Genomic DNA, 19521 nt, shown 5'->3' with positions numbered 1-19521 from the left:
AATACTAATACCAAAGTTTGCTTTTTCTCCTGCTACCTTACTATAATCTTGAATTTTGCTCTGTCTTTTGGGCTTCTTTCTGCATAAAATGACAGTTATGTTTTTTTGTTTGTCCCATTCAGATGAAAAGCCATACCACTGCAACTTTTCTGAGGAGGAAGCCCCAATGGTAACATCTCAGTTGGATGAACTCCCAAACCTGGGAAGCCGCAATGCCAGAGAAAATGAGGCCAGGGAATCTAAACCAGAGATTCCTGCCCTGGTGTCAGCACTGGAGAGTGTCATCAAGGAGCCCTTTTTGAAATACCAAGATCTAAAAGGCTCTGCAAACATAAAGATGTCAGCATTTCACCACAGCCAAGGGTTTCCTTGCTCCAGTCGCGTTGCTAGCTTTGCTTCAGGTGTGGGCCAGACATCTTCAAACATGGTCATGGACTTGAAAACGTCACTTGAAGTGCAGGCTAGTCACGCTAGAGAAAATTTGCTAGACCTAAACAGGGAGCATCCTCTGATAGAAAAAAGTGCTGAAGCTCAAGAGGTAGCTCCACTTGATTTGAGTGAAAAATCAACAAGGGATAATTCATGCAATAAAAATCTGAATACATCGTTGCAGGCTGCTTTAGTTGTCTACCAGTGTCCTTTCTGCAGTCACAAGACCTACTACCCTGAAGTCCTGTGGATGCACAAAAGAATTTTGCACAAAATCAGCTGTAATTCGATGGTCCCCCCTTGGGTTCAACAGAACGGATTCAAGAGTATTAAAAACAACCTGGTCTTTCTGGCAAGGAGTGGGCGTACTGGCCCCCCTCCTGTTCTTGGCGGTAAGGAATGCCAGCCTTTGCCCGTTGCCAGATTTACACGCACTCAAGTGCCAAGTGCATTGCCAGGGTCCAGAAGCAGCTCTCTTCCTGTCGGCATGACTGCGAAGTCTGGGAGTACGCATCAGTCAAAGGATGGCCATGCCTTCGGCCACTGTGGTCCACGCTTATCAGGTTTGGATGGGTATAGACAGCCCAAGTTAAACCATTCCCAGGAGCAGTATAGCATAGCAGCACAACAAAAAAGTAAATATGAAGCAAATTCCAAACTTATGCAAATGGGACCCTATAGCAGAAGTGTAACGCCTACTCAGGCCGTCATATCCAGGCTTAGCACACAGCCCACCAACAGTAAGCAAGTGGAAAAGTACGTGGTTCCCCAAGGAAGTACTAGTTTTGCCCCTCCAGGTAAGCACTGTGTGACCGACTCCATGAAAGCCAAATTCAACCCATCGCTGCAATATCATTCTCTGTGTAAAAGCGAGCAGTACACTAAACACGAAGAGCCATTGGTGCCTCAGAGAGAGTCTCATGTGAAGGCTGGAAATGAGATGAGGACATTGGCAAACTGCGCAGCAGTATCACAAGCGAGTCCACTGCTGCAGCCCCAGCCTAGTGCTGCGGGAGTTTCCCCGCCTTTACACTCCAGCAAACAGGATCTGGGATCAGACGGGCATGAGAAACGTTTGGACATTTTAAATATCTTTAAAACATACATTCCAAAGGACCTTGCTTCATTGTACCAAACCTGCGGTGCCAACAGCCCTGTCCTAGATCACGCAGGTAAGATTTTCACAAGCCCTTCCATAGCTGAGGACGTGGCTTGCTTGTTCCTGCTTTGTTCAGAGCCACAACATGCTGTTTCGCAGTTTCTTCCTTCTCTCCCTTTAGCGGTTGGGTTTACAAGTTCATTGTTTTTATAATTCCTGGATAGGCTTGAATAGGTTTGTTTACCGATCTCTACCATTGCAGCATCCCCCCTCGTCCACTGTGTGACATTTCTGTCGCAGGTTAAATGTATCTGGTTCCACCTGGAGTATTACTGTTCCTTTGTCCGCTCGCTTCAAGCAGGCTAAAGTTACACAGATGTGCTGTCACATGAAGATCCCCCTGATATGCTGGTGCTGGCACACATCATCATCTTTTTGCTTCAGGCAAAATAAACATCCTCTGGGGCTTATCTGTGATGTTATTTTGGAGGTTTTGTTCAATTTTGTCTGCAAACAAGTCTTCCAACAACACAGAGATAATTACTTGTCAGTGTCCTTTGTCTTTCTTGACAGAAGTCTTAAGATCTTCCTTGTCCATATCAAAGACTGCCATCGTATTTTTCAAATGATTCTTTTGATCTATTTGTCTGTTTATAATTAAAAAGAGGTAGGGCCGAATATTGCTTGCCAATTCACTTAAGCAGGAAAGGCAGTTGTGCAAATAGCCAGTTTAAAAGTTCAGGGACTAAAACAGTATCAGAGTTCTCCTTCTCTTGCCAGTCAACTGCCATGTAAAAAGAAGAAAAAAATAAACCAAACCTTTGTATTTGCATTTGAAACAATACTCTTCTGACTATCTCCAGAATTAGTTTGTCTCAGTGGAAACTGAAAATTACACTGATAACTCTTGAGATGGGTGGGGAGAATGGGAGATAGTCCCAGCTCTCACCATTTGTAAACCGTCCCATTTTTTTATACACTTCTTCTCTTAGTAGAAGTTGTGCAAGAACTAACTCCACATGGAAAGAGCACGCGTTCCAGACGGGTGTTCTAGTGTCCTCACCTGACATAATGCTCTCTGTTTTGTCAAAAGCATGGGTGAAATGGAGCTTGTGACCCCATTTTGCAAGTGGGATGAAACCCAGGACATTTGGAAGCTGGTAGTCTAAGGACGGCTATGGTCTAGTGCCCAGAAGGTGTGTACAAGTTGACCAGTCTGGCAGCTTTGAGGCAAGGAGGGAGCCATAGTATTTGGTCAGGTCTTTGTGGAAGGCCTTTTGGAGGAGACAGGAAGGCCAAATCTATCTGAAATAGTCCATGAGGTGCACCTTTCAGCTACTCCATTGTCAGTTTTGGTCAATCATTTAAAAAGTAATGCTGTGTAGGAGCTGACTGTTATTCATTACTATTCAGTAGATTGTTTCGCAGGTGAGTAGAGGCTGCGTGATGATCGCAACTAACATCAGGCTCCTGGTTTTTGTTAAGGAAGCAGAGGAGGACATGCTCCGTTTCTAAAACTGCAGGGTCAGTGTTCCTATAGCTGTCCAGCTGACTTTGGTTTTGCCATCCCAGTGCCTAGGAATGTTAGCTAAAGTTTCTCCCTGCCCGCTTCCTGCTCTAAATACCAGTTAATTGTTCCACCATCAACTTGGAGTACCTTCACGTGGGTGCCCTCCTTGATGTTAGTTAATACTACATTGTGTCAACCTGCTCAGAGAAATCTTAGCTGATCCAGTGAGCTCCCAGCAGTGTTAACAGGGATGGAGAGAAACAGTAAAAGCCAGGAACTAGAAGCTGACTTAGTGAATGCAGGCACCTGAAAAACCATGAGGACTGTTGGAGCAAAGTAAAGTAGGGACAGGGTTTCCAAGGAGGTCTCTATTTACCTGCTTTTTAAAAGAGCAGTTTTACTGCCAAACTGTTTTTCTGGGCAGTGATTTCCAGAGACACTTTAACTGGGAGTTATTTAGTGCCCATCTCTGCTTTGAAATATCTTCTTTCATTCCAAGTGTTTTACAGCAATCAAGTTTTCAGAATTTGAAACTTTGTTTTTTATGTAGCTTGTCTTTATTTTATATACAACTTCCAGGTTGTTGATGGTTCTCCAAACCAATTGGCACGATGGCTGTTTTTCATAGCACTAAAAAAGCTGCTGCAGGCAAAAGGAACAAGATCCTACCAACTGCGAATAGAGGAGGGTAAATGAACCTTGTCTGAAATAACACACAGCCCTATACTGAGCCCTGTGAGTCAGTATGCATCATACAATTAAGTCTTCATATGGCAGTGTGAATATGGCAGTTGTGACATAAACAACAACGAAAAATCCCACTTAGGTTTACTATTTGTCACATGTTTTTTTTCCCCAATTGAATGTTCCCGATAGGCTTTACTTGGGTGTTTGGTATACTACCTCAATCTTGGATTGTAGTAGAATATTTTAGTGTGTGGTATGGCAGTGTTCAACTTCCCTTAGAGTGACTGGATTTATTTCTGGGATCCTTTCCTTTTATATTTGTGTCTGTTCCAGTGTGTCCTTGGAAAAAGAGTTGCTGTACGTACTGTTGTGATACAGCTCCAAACACAAAGCTTGCTGTGCTTAGGCTAGGTTTGATTCACACTGCCCGATCTTCCCAAATTCTTGTATAGAGAGTCTTATTGTTACATTTAAAAGTGGTTATTTATTTTATTCATGATACTTACATGAATTGCCATATTAGGAAAGGATGGGTTATAGCAGCAGATGCATTCTTTCCCTGGGGCTCCTTTGAGACCAGCTTTGAGCATGGGTTTTGCAGGAGCTCCCATTCAGATAGTCACGTTCATTTACCTTAATTTGCTAACACCTGTAGTCATCCACCCTCTTTTGTTCACATACAGGATAACCTGAGTGATGACTCATAGGGGTATTGCCTTGCAGCAATGATGCCCATAGCTCAAAGCTCTGAACTATCAAAAGCCTTATGGTGGTCCTTAGGAATTGCAACAATGGCACATATACCTGGAAGCAATCAATTTTTTCTACCCGTTTTTTAAATAACTATGAGAAAGTGAGTGCCAGGGAGGGGTTAGGTGAAAGTCATAACCTGCCCACCTTCGGCGTTTGTACAGGGTGTTAGCTTGCAACAGCATCCTCAGCCTGCCTCATGCACGATTCAAGTGGGAGCAGTGTTTCCATGAAGGCTGTTGGATCGGGCCCATAATGGCTGCTGAGACAAGTGTATTCACCTTTCACAGAGGGAGACTTGGGGTAAAGAGAGATTAAATGTCTTTCCAGAGGTGGCAGAAAACCACCTGAGGGACCCAGGTCTCCCAGGCTCCACGGGAGCCACTCTGCTGATAGCATAGCCCTGCCCTGCCTGTCCCTGCCTGTCCAGCAGCAGGCACAGCGGTCTGGCAAAGGCCACGTCTGGTCCCTCAACACACTTCGCCCAGCTTTGCTTTCAGGCTTGCAGCTGTAGTTCTGACCAGTGAGGGGAAAACGCTAGTAACAGACCCGACTTGGTCTGGTAACAGTAACAGACCTTGACTGCCTTACAAGGCAAATCCATGTCATTATAGTATGGTGAAGCTCTCATTGGAATTCATGTGATTTTTTTTTTTCCCCCCCCTTTTGTGTGTGGGTATACATGATCTGAATTTGCCCCTAAATCCATCTTGTATTTCACTGCCAGGAGCTTAATTGTTGGGTGTGTGTTCAGCTCCATTATACAGACTGTGCTGCCATCTGCAGGAGGTGCTATTATAAAAAGAGATAACAATTTGTGAGTGGTTTTTTTTTTTTTCTGCCAGACATTTCTTTTCAATATATGCTGTGGTAAAAACCATCGCAGGACACTTGGTGCTGTACCAGAAGAGTAAATGGCAGCCCGTTGTCTTTTCCATTGATTTCCAGGTACAGCATCTATATTTTGGATGAGCCCTCTGGCATCCTGCAGTTGATTTTTCAATTGTGGGGGGTTTTTTTGTTGCCACTTTTCTGTTCACAATTTTATTCTTTTTAAATGCTGTAACGGGGGGAAAAATTAAAGCAAAGCTGAAACTTCACTTCCGCTGACAACCCCCTGAGAATTTCTTTAAAAGCCAAAGTATTCCAGTGGCAAATGGAAACATCAACTCTTTCCTTCCGAGGAGGGCGTTTTACCAAAATAGAAAAGATGATGTTCAAACGTACATTTTTTTTTAATAATAAAAAAGCCCAATAAAAGTCAAATGTGTCTTTTTTGATCAGCAGCAAAAAGACAAAGACCAGCCCTTTAAGTCAGATGCTGTAAACTGACCTTTGGAGAAAAAGGAGAGGTTTGAGTGGTTTTCCACAAATGCTAATGGCCTAGAAAACATGTTTACCCAGGGCTGGGGGAAGGCTGCTGCGCTGCTACCAGCTCAAAATGTCCGGAATGACACTTTCATTCACAGATGTCTTTCGTCTGTGCCTCAGAGGTCTGGGGTCAAAGCAGCACCGGCAGGCAGGTAGGCAGGGGCGAAAGGTTTGATCAGTCTGTGATGGCTCCACTCGCTCTGCATTTGTCTCTGAGGTATTGCCGCCCGGGGGGGACAGTCGGGCTCTGGTCCTACTCACTTCCTATTATCCATGTGACTTGTCTCCGCCACGCTGGAGTCACTTTGATTTGCCTGATGTACTGCTTGACAAAGCTGGGTGATGGCTGAGAAGTGGATCCAGCTGCTCTGAAAAGCGCACACCTGACATGCCAGTCCTGGTGCGGGCACATCATGGGGAGCATTTTTTAATTCAATGTAATTTATGCATTCTTGCAGTCCTGTGTGTGCCTGGCCTGTCAGCCAGTGCCTAGATGAAGGCTGACAGTTGTCATCCAGGGCCTGAAGGTAGCCTCACATAATGACACATTAGACATACTAATGATGTTTTCTTCTGGCATAATGTTTTCTTCTCAACTTTCCTCTCTCCTCTCCCCCCCACCTCCTCCTCCCTCCCTCCCTCACTCCTGACTACAGGGATGCTCAGGACACAAACACGCCAAGGAGACTGCGTCTGCAGAGAATGTGGAAAATGCTTTACCCAAACCAGTCACCTCAGGACTCATCAGAGGTCCCACGCAGGTACCTTTTCACACTTGCTCTTGCTTTCTCCCTGCTTGCCTGCTTTCAGATCCAGCTAACAAAATGCCAAGGATTATGTTTCACATACCATGTTAACCTAAGTTAATTCCAGTACCTAAATCTAATAGACAGGGGTTTTTTATTTTTACGACTGTTGCTCTTGTTCCCTGGATATTGCTTACCTGATCCCTGCCCGAACTCCATAAAATTGCAATGCATTTAAGATAAGTCTGTTTGCAAATCTTTTATTTTAATTAGAGAATAGGGTAGTCAGAAATGAATATGCAAATGAATTCTGTTGCCACCAGCACAAATAGAAATCAAAGTACCCCTTTCAGCACAACATAAGGCTTTGTTTTGCCTCATCGTTGCTGTTGACAGGAACGTTTGTGCGGGAAACGAGATTTTTCCGCAGACCGGTCAGCCCTAAAATGGGAAATCCCTACCAGCCATTTTTAACCAGGTAGGGTCTGTGGTTGAGGCTGTAGAAGGCTAAAGCCACGGGTGTCAAGAGACCTCCTGAGCATTGCACGAGACAGTGAGACTAGCAGGTTCCTCCTGAAAAGTGTGAATGATGCATACATAAGCCAGTCTGATGCAAAATGACAGAGGCCAAATGGTAAGTAATGCAAGAAGAGGGTCCCTTTACACATACACTGATAATTAATGTTGTCAGTGATTGCTTTCTTCAGCGCCGAAGTCTGAATTAAAAAGGGCAGTGGCCCTAGGCTGCCATTAGCAGACTCTCTTACAGTAAGTGTTACGGTAAATTGGTATTTTCCGGCCACAGGCTAGTAGCTGGTGTCTTTTTTTGAACGTGGTTAATCTGTAATGGTCTCAAATAATGTACATGCACTAACGAAGCTTGAATGTTCATCTGTTAACAAGCCCCCTTGTTCCCACAGTGGTATTTGAGTCTAATGGACTCCGAGGTACTGAAGTTCACACCACCTCCGCAGATGCCCCAAAACAAGTATGTTTTACAATTAATTGGATGTTTGGTTTTTAATGTGGTAGCTGGGAAAAAGTTGCACAGTTACACTCATCACTAAAGCGCTGACTGTTTTATAACATGTATAAATAATAACGTTGTTGCTTGATTTTTAGCTCTTAAATTTTTTAAGCGTTTTATCAAAGTTTGTTACATAGAGAGTCAGTTAATTGTAGAGCAGGTAGTTAGTGTTTAAATAAACATGTTACCAGCTTACTGGGGAGTGGGTGGGATAGGTGACTCTGTAATGCGCAGTGATATGTAATAATGAGATAGTACATAAAGAATTCCTAGAAATAATTTGCTTTTACAACTAACACATTTTCTGCTGCAACAATACAGTTAACACTTAGTCTGTATTTTTCTGAAGAGTATTCATACTCTGATATCCAGTATCTGGCCTTTGAAAGGCTTTCAACCTCCAGTTTCTGTGGACCCTGTGTGGTGGTGTGCTTTTCTGTTTCTAGTATACAGAGTTTCCTGTCTTAACAAACACTTCTCAGTGCTCTATATTATACATGACAAAGCTGTTACACAGAAAACCATTAAACTGAATTTGTTTAGTGTACCTTATGTCTTTGGAGACCAGTGTCATAACCTGGACCTTCCCACTCTGTCTTCCAGTTTGGCAGCTGCATTTCAGGGTACACCTTCTCATGGGCAGTTTTCTTTCATTGTGAAACAGTGTTCAGCATCACTCACTTTTTCTTTCATCCATGTTTTTAGTTCAATTTTGATTACAGCACTTTTCTTGTCCTCCTGTCTCTTACTAAATGATTGCAGATGGTTTTGGCCATGCTTAGAGAATGCATCTCCATGCTAGTCCTGCCTTCGTGAAGTTTAGGAGTTGGTTTCTACTTGCTCAGTAGACATCCTTGCTGGGCGCCACCACACTGCATAGTTCATAAGCTGCACCCTTCATAGAGACTCTTAGCACCTTCTCTGTTGCACTAGCATCTTTTTGGCCCAAAGGCTGCTGCCACAGGAGTATCGGAGTTGCCGTCAGGCCATAGGAGTGGCCGACAACTCTCCTCATAAAGTTTTCAAGATGGCATAGCACTCAGTAGTTGTTGTGGGCAGTGTTTCCTTTGCTTTTGTGGGACAGTAGCAGTGAAGTTATTCCGTAGTTGGAGAACTAGGTGAAAATGCTGTCCTTATGATGCTTACATAATAAAATCGTGCAAGGACATACTTCTCAGTAGAAGTATGCGACAGAGTGGAACGCTCCAGCTCTGCAAACTAGCTCAACTAGTCTTTGGTTCTCATTGGTTTGGTAATGTAGATTTAGTAAACCTAAGCATCTTTAAAATGCTGTTTAATGTTTTCCTGCTCGTGGTTTTATCTCATGTGTAGTTGAGATTGGGTTCTGAAGGCATCTGGGCTTTTTTCCTCTGAAAGACAACGTAACGTCAAAGTTGGAAATACATTTCCAAAAAATTCTGAAATGGCCGTATCTATCCAAAAAGAGATGTGGCAGCTCAGTCCACATCTGAACTTTTTTCCTAATTTGGGTTATATTACTGCACAATAAATATACTCATAATCTTTTCTTTGTAAACTACTGCCATGCCAGAATTTATTGACTAACTTCTTCCACAGCAAATGTAGTTTGCTTTTGCAGTCTCAGTCTATGTCAATCTGTCTTCAAAGTATTTGATTAAATTACAGCATCTCTCAATACAGCAGAATACTGGGTAGGGATTAGCTTCATGAATCACTTTGTCTCTTGCCAGTTACTATTTCTTCCACAGAAGCTGCGGTGTGATCACTTCTCCAGGAGATAGTTCCCTTTCTTTTGTCTTGTTTGCTCCTCAGTATCAGCCTTTGTCTCAGTTTGTCAGCGTCTGTGTCGCTTAGGATTATTCAGTTGTCTGCTGTTTTGCTTGTTTGCATCGCGAGCGGGCTTTGCGCTCCCCCAGAAGACTCCACCTGCGTAATCCCTAGGCGTTAGGGAGGGAATACACTCATTTCTACCTGCAGCTGTAGGGGCCTTTAGAAGCACAGAAACAAGCTCTCACTGAGAATGATGCCTGCAGCATTCTAGCAACTTTACGATTTCCCACTTTAAACATTGTCATTCCATGTCTTTATTTCATTTCTTAATTGGGGACAGATCTATTCGTGAGAGTTTATGGTGTGAAGTCAGTTCAAGTCACAGAAGCGCTGCGCACACGCTCCGAGGAAGAAACAATAGTTACCATGCATGGTAGCTTGAGAATGAAAGGGGGGTTTTTTATGTTAAGTGGAAATGATTCACTTTACGTAATGTTTCCTCCTTACAGGTAAAATATCTTCCCCTGAGTAGTCTGCTAAAGAGTAAAAATATTAATATTAGTATTTCACAGTTGTCCCATTCCCTTCAGTTGTCAACCAGAAGATCATCTCTAAAGGTTTTCTTTATGAAAGAATGTTAGGTAGGGCTTTTAAAGTCCCCCAGCATAGTAGCTTACAACGGTGCTACATTATATAGCAGTTTTCTCACAGAATAATGTTAATTCCACGCCTTAAAAATAGGGTCTACAGCCAGGCTTTTTCAAACATGAACCAGCTAATTTTATATTTAGATGTCGAAGTAAGAAAGCTACTTTAAGGCAATGAACCACCAACCAGAGATGCAGGTGTTCAGCATCACTGAAAAGTAGGCCACCTATAGGGACGTGTAAAAATGACCATATACACCCAGTTTTTATAATATTAGCATTGGGCTGAGTTTCGTGCTTCGTTATCAGCTCCAATGAAATATAAACAAAACATAGGAAACAAGGTGTTCATCTTTTTCATAACATTATTTACTGTGGTTTCTTACTTCTACCTGAATGCTTTAAAAAAAAAAAAAGCACATTTTTACATCAAATGAATTTCCTGTGAACTCTGGAATATTTCCTACTCTTCTTTGTGTAAAGGACAAAAAAATGCTCATTAAATACCCCGAGTCAATACAATCGGTGCGAAGTCATCTAGATTCTCTTGAAATGCTGCCATATTAAAACATACTGAATATTCTGAATATTTTTATAAATGCTAAATATCCCAATATATCCATAATTAAGCTTGCTTATCCACAATGAATATGTATCTTAATTTGGAATACACTAAGCAGCATCCAAAGACCTGATTTAGTAGACATGAATTGGGGGACCACGCTCAGATTGCTTATACATGGCAAGACAGAAGCTGGCTCCCCTTCAGAAGGATCCGTATGACCATGTGAATCTCGAAGCCGCTGCAGCTCTCAAAGCAGAGCCCTCCCAAAGCACGGTGTCATTTCAGAGACAGTGCCTGATGCTGCGACATTGCACCCAGAAGCCCAATTCTGAAGTGCATTCAGTGGCACAGGAGTCAGTCTCTGGCCTGCTTTTGTAAAATGGTGACAGTAGTGGTAGCAATTTCTAGTACATATGCCTTGCGTTTAACATCTTCTGTTTTATTTTTAAAAACGTGTAAAAACTTGGCTCACTTTAGGAATATAGTTTATCCTCTGTCAGTGCTCTGTCAAATAATATGCTCTAAAAATTTTAAGGGACAAGTAATTGGGTGTTCAAAAGGCATGATTTACTGGTTAGCAACGAGGAAGAGTTCTGTCTAATTGAGAGTATATATATGTGAAGCATATTTGCAGTGCTGGAGTCAGTCACCAAGTTCTGTGTCTTTTGTGTGAGTGAAACAAGCAAAACCCCCAAAACTCCAACCTTTGACTTCTCTGGAAAAACAGCCTTTTGCTCATGGAAAATCAGTTAAAAGCTAAAGCCCAGGAAAAAAATGAGCTGTTGGTATTGTGGATATCTCCGGCTGAAGCTTTCTGCATGCCAGAAGGCAATGAGAGTCCTTTTCTGTGAAAGAGCTGTGGACACCACTGTTCTTGGGCCTCGTTCACTGAAAAGAGAGGTGCATAGTAGGTCCTGTGTGACAGGGGTAAACCACGTTCATTAAGGAGTCCATAAGGCTTGATTTTCTCCACTATAAATATTTTAAAATATTTCTTATAAGTGTTCAATACTTGAGATAGAATAAATGTGAATAGTCAGAATTTGGGGGATAGACAGACTGGAATGAACCATCAAGAAAACGGTTTATATATTGCAGAGGGTCTAGGTAGAAAGGCTGGGGGCATCTGTTACCTCTAATCTTTTTATAGACAGCATCACTACAGCACTGCTTGTCCTAAAGCAAGTTTGGTGAAAAGGGAGGAGCGAAAAAAAAAAAAACAGATTAAAAAGTTACTTAAACCATTGGTTTCTGGGTTTGATTGGGTTTTCTTTTTTGCATTTGAATTTTTAGCACTGTCTGTTAGAGGTCCTATTTATGACATTCGTTCATATGAAATGTCTTGCCCCAGTTCCTTGCAGAGTTTCTTCTAAAGATCATGATTAATAGTTCAGTCCTCATTATTGCAAATGTTATTTTTAAATAGTTATTCTGAGAACAAGAATTCCATTAATCAAAATAATAGATAATGAACAAATAAATGGCAACCTAATTTGTCTCGTTCATACATATGGAGATTATAATGCAAACAATCAAGGAATCATGGAGGCTGCTGTACCAGCATCTGAGTAATATGCATTTACTGTATGTCTGTTAGTTTATGAGCATTATAGACAGGATTAGCAGCTGTAGTTCTTGTCCCAACACTTTCCCCTTGCCAGCAAACTGGAGAGGTATCTGTGCTCCAAACTGATTATTGTGATTTATTTCAATGTCATGCAATAATCTGTCTCCAATATATTAAGATGCACACAAACTGAGATTTTTCCTGTTAACGGGTGAAAAGCCCTAGAAGTAGGTATGAAAGCAGCTTTTGGCATGGAAGCTGTAGGTTTCATAAATGAAAAAGCCCTGCTTTTTTTTCCCCTCTAAAATGCTGAAAGTGAAGAAAGCCTGCTTTTTAAAATGGTAAATTTTTCATACTTCAGGAAGAATTCAATCCAGCTATGTATCAGCTGGTTCAAAACCTCACTGGCCCACTAACATATTTTAAACATGCTGAGCGGTAGCTTTTGATCTTGTGCAAAACACTGGTTTGATTCCACTTCAGATAGGTAGGAGGGTAGGCCTCCCTCTGCCCCCTTGGGATGGTGCAAATACAAGGGGGTGAGCCACTGGGTAGGTTTTGGCACAGTGAAACCGAGAGCACGGCCGTGCGTCGGGGGGGTCCAGTCACCCACCCCCCCGCTGTCCCTGGCCCCTCTGCATGTCCCTGTCACGTGGGAGGAGGACGGAGGACGGATTAGCCTTTTCGCAGGTCCCCGATGCTGCGTGGTCCATGGGCGGGTAGCGCCTGGACCTGCAGGGCATGCCTCCACCACCCAGCACCCTGCAGAGTATCCATCCCAAAAAAGCGCCCCTAATTACACCCCTTTTTTTAGTTCTTACCCAGGGAAACTGGGGCAAGGTGTCTGCCATCCTTTCCCCCTCTCTCCCTCCCTCCTCCCCCAGCTTGGCAAAACCCTGCTGCGCTCCCCCGTGTCCGTAGAGCCGGTTCGATACCAGACGTTTTAATGATGAATGCCTCCTCCTGGAATTGTGGCTCTGTCTCTCAGGCATGATGCAGCCGTGCAAAAATGTAAAGCATCTTTCTTGGTTTACTGCAGGAAATTCAGCATCCAACTAAGGAAGTTTTATCACATCTCTCATTCAGTTACTGTTTCCTACATTTCAAATATATTGCGGTCTGTACAGCAGCTTTTTTTTTCTTTAATTTTGTTGCAAATCTTTCCGACTTAAACCAAACTTTGACTGGTAAATGTCATGAATCTCAGGCCAGGTTTAATTAGGAATTTTCTAAATCTATTAACAAAAGAGATGCACTTAATACATTATGTCAGCCAGAGCTGGGCTTTCTTTAGCTATTTCGAGGGCTGCCATAGGCACAGCTTGAAACTCGCTTGGATTTTACATGGGTGCCGTATTTTATGTTGCATTAATTTAAAATGGTCTGTTTCACTTCATCAAGACTTTAGCTTAAGGATAATGCATTTATGTAAGATTAATCTTGCCATGTTGTTTTAGGATCAGGATTGTAAACTGCATTGTTCCGACAGTGATGTTCTAAATGTCATTTTAAAGCTTTTCTTGGGAGCTGCAGGCTCCCACTTATTCATGATGTTATCTTTAATTTCACTTGATTTTAGAATATCCCTGCTATTTTTTTCCAACATGGTAATTATTCATGAAAATTGGCTAAAAAAATAAAAGGAAGATGACAAGGGGGGGAAAAAAAAGCTGCCTTAGCATTTGACAGACCTGCACAAGAATTCAGTTTTTCTTCTTTCAGCTGCTTCTGTGACCTCAAACTTCAGCCTTTTTAAAATGCTGATCTAGTTATGAATCCCTTTTGGCTGGCTCAAAATTCTGCTTTTTGGAGGCCTATTCTTCCCCTCCTTGTTCTCAGCCTTCTCTGAACTGCTCCATCAGAAGCTATTACTGGTTCTTCTAGTCTGTCAGGGACTTTATATGGGCCTGACACACTTTGCTATTGCTGGAGATGCTTAAAAAAATCCAAAAAAACTTCTGATGTGGTGGGCCAAAATGAATGTACATGATGTTAATAAAGGGTAACGAACGCCAGCAGGGCTTGCTGGAGGGTTGCGCGTGGGAGCGGAGGCGAGAATGAGCTTTTCCCTGTGTTGTCCTTCTTGCAGGGCAGAGACCACGGCGGTGGGGAGGTCGCCCACACGCTGCCTCTCCGGAAGGGAACCTAGAGCCCCGGCGGAGGAGCCCCCATGCCAGCGGCCCCCACCCCGATGGGCAGCGCCGGCAGCCCCCCGTGCAGCTGCCCCGCACCCCGGCAGCTGCAGAGCAGCCTCCCTGCCAGCCGTCGCCTCGCCCGGAGCCGCTGTGCGAGACTGAAACCAGCGCTCTGCGAGGAGGGGGGTGCCTCTGCGCTGTTAATCATTTTAAAATAAATGAAGATGCTACACAAGATATATATAAATTGACGTACTAATCAGTCCCATGGTTCCTTATTTCTTTTATAATAAACAGTGGAGTTGGCAAGCACTGTGGCAGCACAAGGCATCTATATTAATCAAGAGAAGTTTGAGACACTGGAAAAATTAAACTTTATGTGATTTGGACAGCATGAAGAAGTTAAGCACTGTAACAAAAACCTCCCTGATGCTCACAATGACTATTTGATACATTTGAAAAACAGCAGTGGATTCGAGGGCTGGAGAAGTATTAATTAATGAAACTGCCACTGCCTGTCATACTGAAAAGCAAATTAAAAAAAAAAAAAAACCAGAGAGGAAGAAGGGGGGGTGCAGGGAAAAGGTGGCATTCGGTGCTGAGAAAGCAATGCTTGATGAAGGATTAAAGGGACTAAAGAGAAAGACCGTCATTCTGCAATGGTTTGTTTCATTGCAGTTTGGGGACCACTTGCATTTCTAGTGCTCTTGCTCTTGACTGCGCACCATTAATAGTATGTGAATATGGAAATTGAAACACTTCCAGAGAAAAGCTTCTATTCGGCTTTGGAAAAGAAAAGCTAGTTGAACACTAAGGAAAAAAAAACAGGCTTCTGTGTTTTACTCTCAGGACCTTTTTTTGTAACAGGGCTACTTTCTTCGACCTGATCACAAAGGAAGTCTTCACGTTTGAAAAAAAATAATAAAAGCACTCAGCTGTCTTAACACCGCTGATCTGTATGTTTAGAAGAGAAGAGGTGTCACTGAACAAGTTCAGGCAGCTCTGGGCCCATAAGGTACTCTCTGCTCCTACATTTGGTTCAGCAGACCAGCTACTGCTCCTCCCTGGGCCCAGTGATGTTTTGGAAAGACGAGGAACTTCTTTTGTGGTGGCAGGTTAATGTTCATATAAATGTGTCATGTCTTGTACTTGGTGATCACTGGTGGTGTTAGGAAAAAAAGAAAAAAAAAAAGCTTTATATACCTCTTCTACAGTAACTCTTTAACTGCAAGTTTTCAAGGTGGGGTTGTGGCACATAACAGGTTGTTAAACCATGCAGTGTAAGCAATTAAAAATGTATTCCACAGATATAAATATTTCTTTTCTTATTGCTGTGACACTATGTGTGATGGTAATATTTCTGAGAGTTTCAGATTTTGCACATATAATTTTATGCATTATCAAAAGTTACTGCTGCCTTGAAAGAAAATGTTCTGTGAAAATTTTTGCAAAAGCTTTACTAGTTTTTTTTTTTAAATTGTAACATTTTGTAAAGGCAGGAAATGGATTAAAAAAAAACCTAGCATGCTAAATATATTTTTCAAAAAAGCAATAATTTTACATGTACAGAAATGATGCTAACCTTTAATACAGGTGAGAGCAACAGTTTACTTAATACAATAATGGAATAGTGCTGTTTTTGTAGAAATGGGCTTCTGACACAAAGATTTGTTTAAAAAAAAACAAAAAGCAAAAAAAACCTTGAAGCGTGATCTTTCTGTTCTAACAGTTTAGGTGGGTGGGGGCGTTGCTTTTTTTTAAAAAATCTAGTCAGTAATTGGTTCTGGATACTACTTGCTACTTGTTTTAAATTACTTGACAGTTTTTGTTACTTTGCAACATTTGCAACAATGCAAATTAACTTTCTTATATATATTTTTTAAACTAGTTTTTCCTTATGTTATTACACCAGGTGTATACCAGAATTCTCTGTAAGTCTCGGTGTAGTTAGGAATGTCTGTGCAAATACTTTTATAAGTGACTGTAATTAACTGTTCTGTGAAGTTATTTTGAGGGAGGTCGCATAGACACATTCCATTGTACACGAAAAAAAAGAAAAAAAAGGAGGAAAAAAAGAAAAAATGAAATATTTTGCTGTGTTGCTTAATGATTATCATTTTGGGTTTGCACTAGCTTTCTCGGTTTGTTTTGTTTGGGTTTTTTTTGTGTTCTGCTTTTGTTTTGTTGCTTTTCTGAGTCATATTTTCCATGAGTGAAAGTAATGCAGTTCAGGAATGCACAAAAGCTAGTTGCTTAGTCTGTTTGTTTGTGTTTTAGTTATTAAAAACTCTTCTGTACCCAAAATGGCACAAAAGTGTAGTGTACATTTGTAATTTCTCTTTTTTTAATAGTCTTTTTTTTGCAAGCTGATGTAGAAAATCATATTTAGAGCCAAAAGCTTTTTTCTGGAGCTTTTCTTCCAGAATTTCTGACAGAGAAGCTAGTGCTGTCACTGCCATTGCCAGGGTACTAATCAGCAAAGTTTACAATCATAATTTAGCTCCATGAAGAACAACAGTAGGGGAAATCAGTTTAAATAATTATATGCTGTGTATAGCACAGAAATGAGATTTTCACTTAATTAAACAAGAAGTAAGAGTGGGTGGGGAAAGCCAACCTTAAAGCCCATCTGTTTTCAGAAGCAAATCCCACAATTTCTTTTTTCTTCTTTATCATTGTATTGTATTGATTTGTTATTTTAGTTAGGCCATAGTATTTAAAATGAGTTGTATTCCTTATTTATTTAGTCAATGGGCTTTGATCAGCTCTTTTAAGCAACATGGTAACTTTTTTTGGCATGATACACTCCTGTAAAGCCCTTTTATGACTGTTACAGGGACTTTCTACTACCTCTACCAATCTACTGTTTCTTCTTCTTTAACAGGTTTTTATGGTGTTGCAAGTCTAATGTAACTTAGACAATAAAGGGTTTGATTATCTACGCTGCAGATTCTCAGTGTATCTGCTATCGCTCTCTCTCTTTCTCTCTCCCCCTCTCTGGTTTTTGTACGGTTTATTCTAGCTGAAGTGCAGAAGACCTTTTTTATTCTAGCTAAAGTGAAAGAAGACCTTCCTGACAATGTTTTTGTATCCTGAATGTTGCACACTGACCAAAAGTCGAACTTGGAGAAACTTTTTCCACGGACCTAATCAGCTACTACATTGCTATCATGCTGTTTGCATTCTTGAAATTCCTTCCATCAGTAATGCTATGGATAAATTGGTACATACTGCAAAATGGAAAGCAAATTAGAAAGCCAAAACAGTTTTTAGTTTTGTATTTCAAAACCACGTAAAGTCCTTAGTGAGAAGCCTTCGCGTAAATTGCTGCCCCCATCCTATGGAAGACTGCTTACATGAAAACAACTAGTTAAGAAAATTATTCTGTGGAAAATAGCATCTTCTGTTGCTGCAAAAAAAGTGTTCTGCTGTTGACTGTCAGTCAGTTAAAAATCGGTCACCGGAGGGATTTCCAGGTGTTGACATCATGCACGTTTCGTGGTAGTCCCTGTAAACGTGTTGCCACCTTCTAGTACTCTGCGGTGCTGCGTGTCATGGAGCACACACGTACATTTGTCACACTTGACATGTCGGAGCGTGTGTGATGTTTTGAGTCGCCTTACGAAATTCCATCCTTGTAGTGGGAGTGCATTCTCCCGTTCGCTCGTTTTCATGGTGAAAGGGCCCATGACCAGGCCTGTGTTTGGTTTTGTTCTCCTTCCTTGCTTTATTTCTGTGCTGATCTACTTAGAGGATGTCTCAGCAGCTCTAACAGGATGGCTAGGCTTCATTGACATATTTAGAGATTTCTCCTTGAAAAACCAACCTGTGGTGAGAAGACATGGAACAAAGCAAGAGGTACCTTCTTTATTAGGTTCCTGCCACACAAAATGCGTTGGGTTAGAAGTAGGAAAGGTTGCATTTTATGTCAAATTTCCCGCTCCTCCTGCAAGCCAGTATTTTTTAAGCCAGCAGTAATGTGCGAAGGACTGAATTGCTCGGAGTCCTCTTCTGTTGGGCTCTCTCCCTTCTCTTTTGCTGTGTTTGACAGCCCCATACTTCAGGGTAATCCAATGGTCGGAGGCAAAGCTCGTGTGGATTCACTGGGAGCTGATAGTGCAAGGAGTGCCTGGTTGATCCCAGTATTTGAAGAGGAACTAAAATGAAATGGTGTACATTAATATGTATAAAAATTCCTTCCACTGTAGTTTTTCATTAATTATAAATTATGAAACAATTGTTTCTGGAGCAGCTAGAGGTGTAAAACAGTTTAAGATCAGTGGGACCATAGATGTACTCCCATATTAACTGCTTTCTGTGGGGCTGTGTGTATGCTGGCATTCTTGAGAAGCACTATAACTATGTGTTTACATCCGTGCTTGTCTCAAGGTAGACGATAGCTGTTACAAATTTATAGTGATACCTACAGGTTTTTTTTCATTAGTGCTGCTTCTGGGAGCAAAAAAAACCCAACCAACAAACACAACCCAACCCTAAACCCCAGAAGAAGTTTCCTGTCATTCAAAGCTGGTGGACAAAGGACAAACCACAGATGGAAGAAAATCCTTATGTGCTGGATAGAAACAAGTGTTACTTCCAAATTGATCACGTGTTACTAGGGAAAATGAAGGACACTTACTATTGAGAGAGAGAAAAGGATGTTGTGTTGGGAGTAGGAAGCAGGCACAGAACAGGGGATTGATTGGTTGTGGCTTTAATTAAAGGGATCAAGAGCATTAGTGTGACCCAGCTGTATGGGCTTGAGTACTGAGGTGGATGTTGCCCCCAGGGCCATAGGAAAAAGAGATGGGAGAAAACACATGAAAGATCAGTAAGGGGCTAAGTTTTAACCCTCTGAAGTTCAAATAAGTAGAAGACAATGTATGAGAAAGGCTAAAGCTGAGGACAGGACCGAGGAGAAGCCAGGAGTGGAGCGAGAGGTTTGCAGGAGAATTACCAAAGAGTGGAAAATTTGCCAAAAAGAGTGAAGTCAATAGATCAAAAGGGTGTGGAGATGGAGCAGAAGCTCTGAAACCTAACCAGAAGAGTTCTGTGCCCATTGCAGACCCCATTGCAAAGGGCTTCCATTTGGATGAAAGGGAGAAGGGATGTGAAGGCAACTTCTGGGGAAATGGATTGGAAAGTTGAGAAAATAATCACATAATTTAAACTTGGTGAATCATCTTATTCTGCAAAAATGTTCTTTTGTGGCATAAGCCTGAATGATGTTCTGACA

General features: G+C 41.8%; 1 protein-coding gene across 1 annotated transcript in view; it reads left to right on the top strand.

Annotated features, from left to right (window-relative positions):
- The window catches only part of ZNF516 (zinc finger protein 516), a 59161-nt gene extending 44855 nt beyond the window's left edge, over positions 1 to 14306 (top strand). Inside the window, exons 2-5 of the mRNA XM_059815528.1 lie at positions 123 to 1601; positions 6503 to 6607; positions 7513 to 7580; positions 14240 to 14306. Of these exons, the coding sequence (XP_059671511.1) occupies positions 123 to 1601; positions 6503 to 6607; positions 7513 to 7580; positions 14240 to 14299 (1712 nt within the window). The 3' untranslated portion in view covers positions 14300 to 14306. The remainder of the gene's footprint in view (positions 1 to 122; positions 1602 to 6502; positions 6608 to 7512; positions 7581 to 14239) is intronic.
- The last annotated feature ends 5215 nt before the right edge of the window (positions 14307 to 19521 follow it).

This window comes from Gavia stellata, chromosome 3 (genome assembly GCF_030936135.1).
Source record: "Gavia stellata isolate bGavSte3 chromosome 3, bGavSte3.hap2, whole genome shotgun sequence".
NCBI lineage: Eukaryota > Metazoa > Chordata > Aves > Gaviiformes > Gaviidae > Gavia > Gavia stellata.
This window is presented reverse-complemented; position numbering and strand designations above follow the sequence as displayed.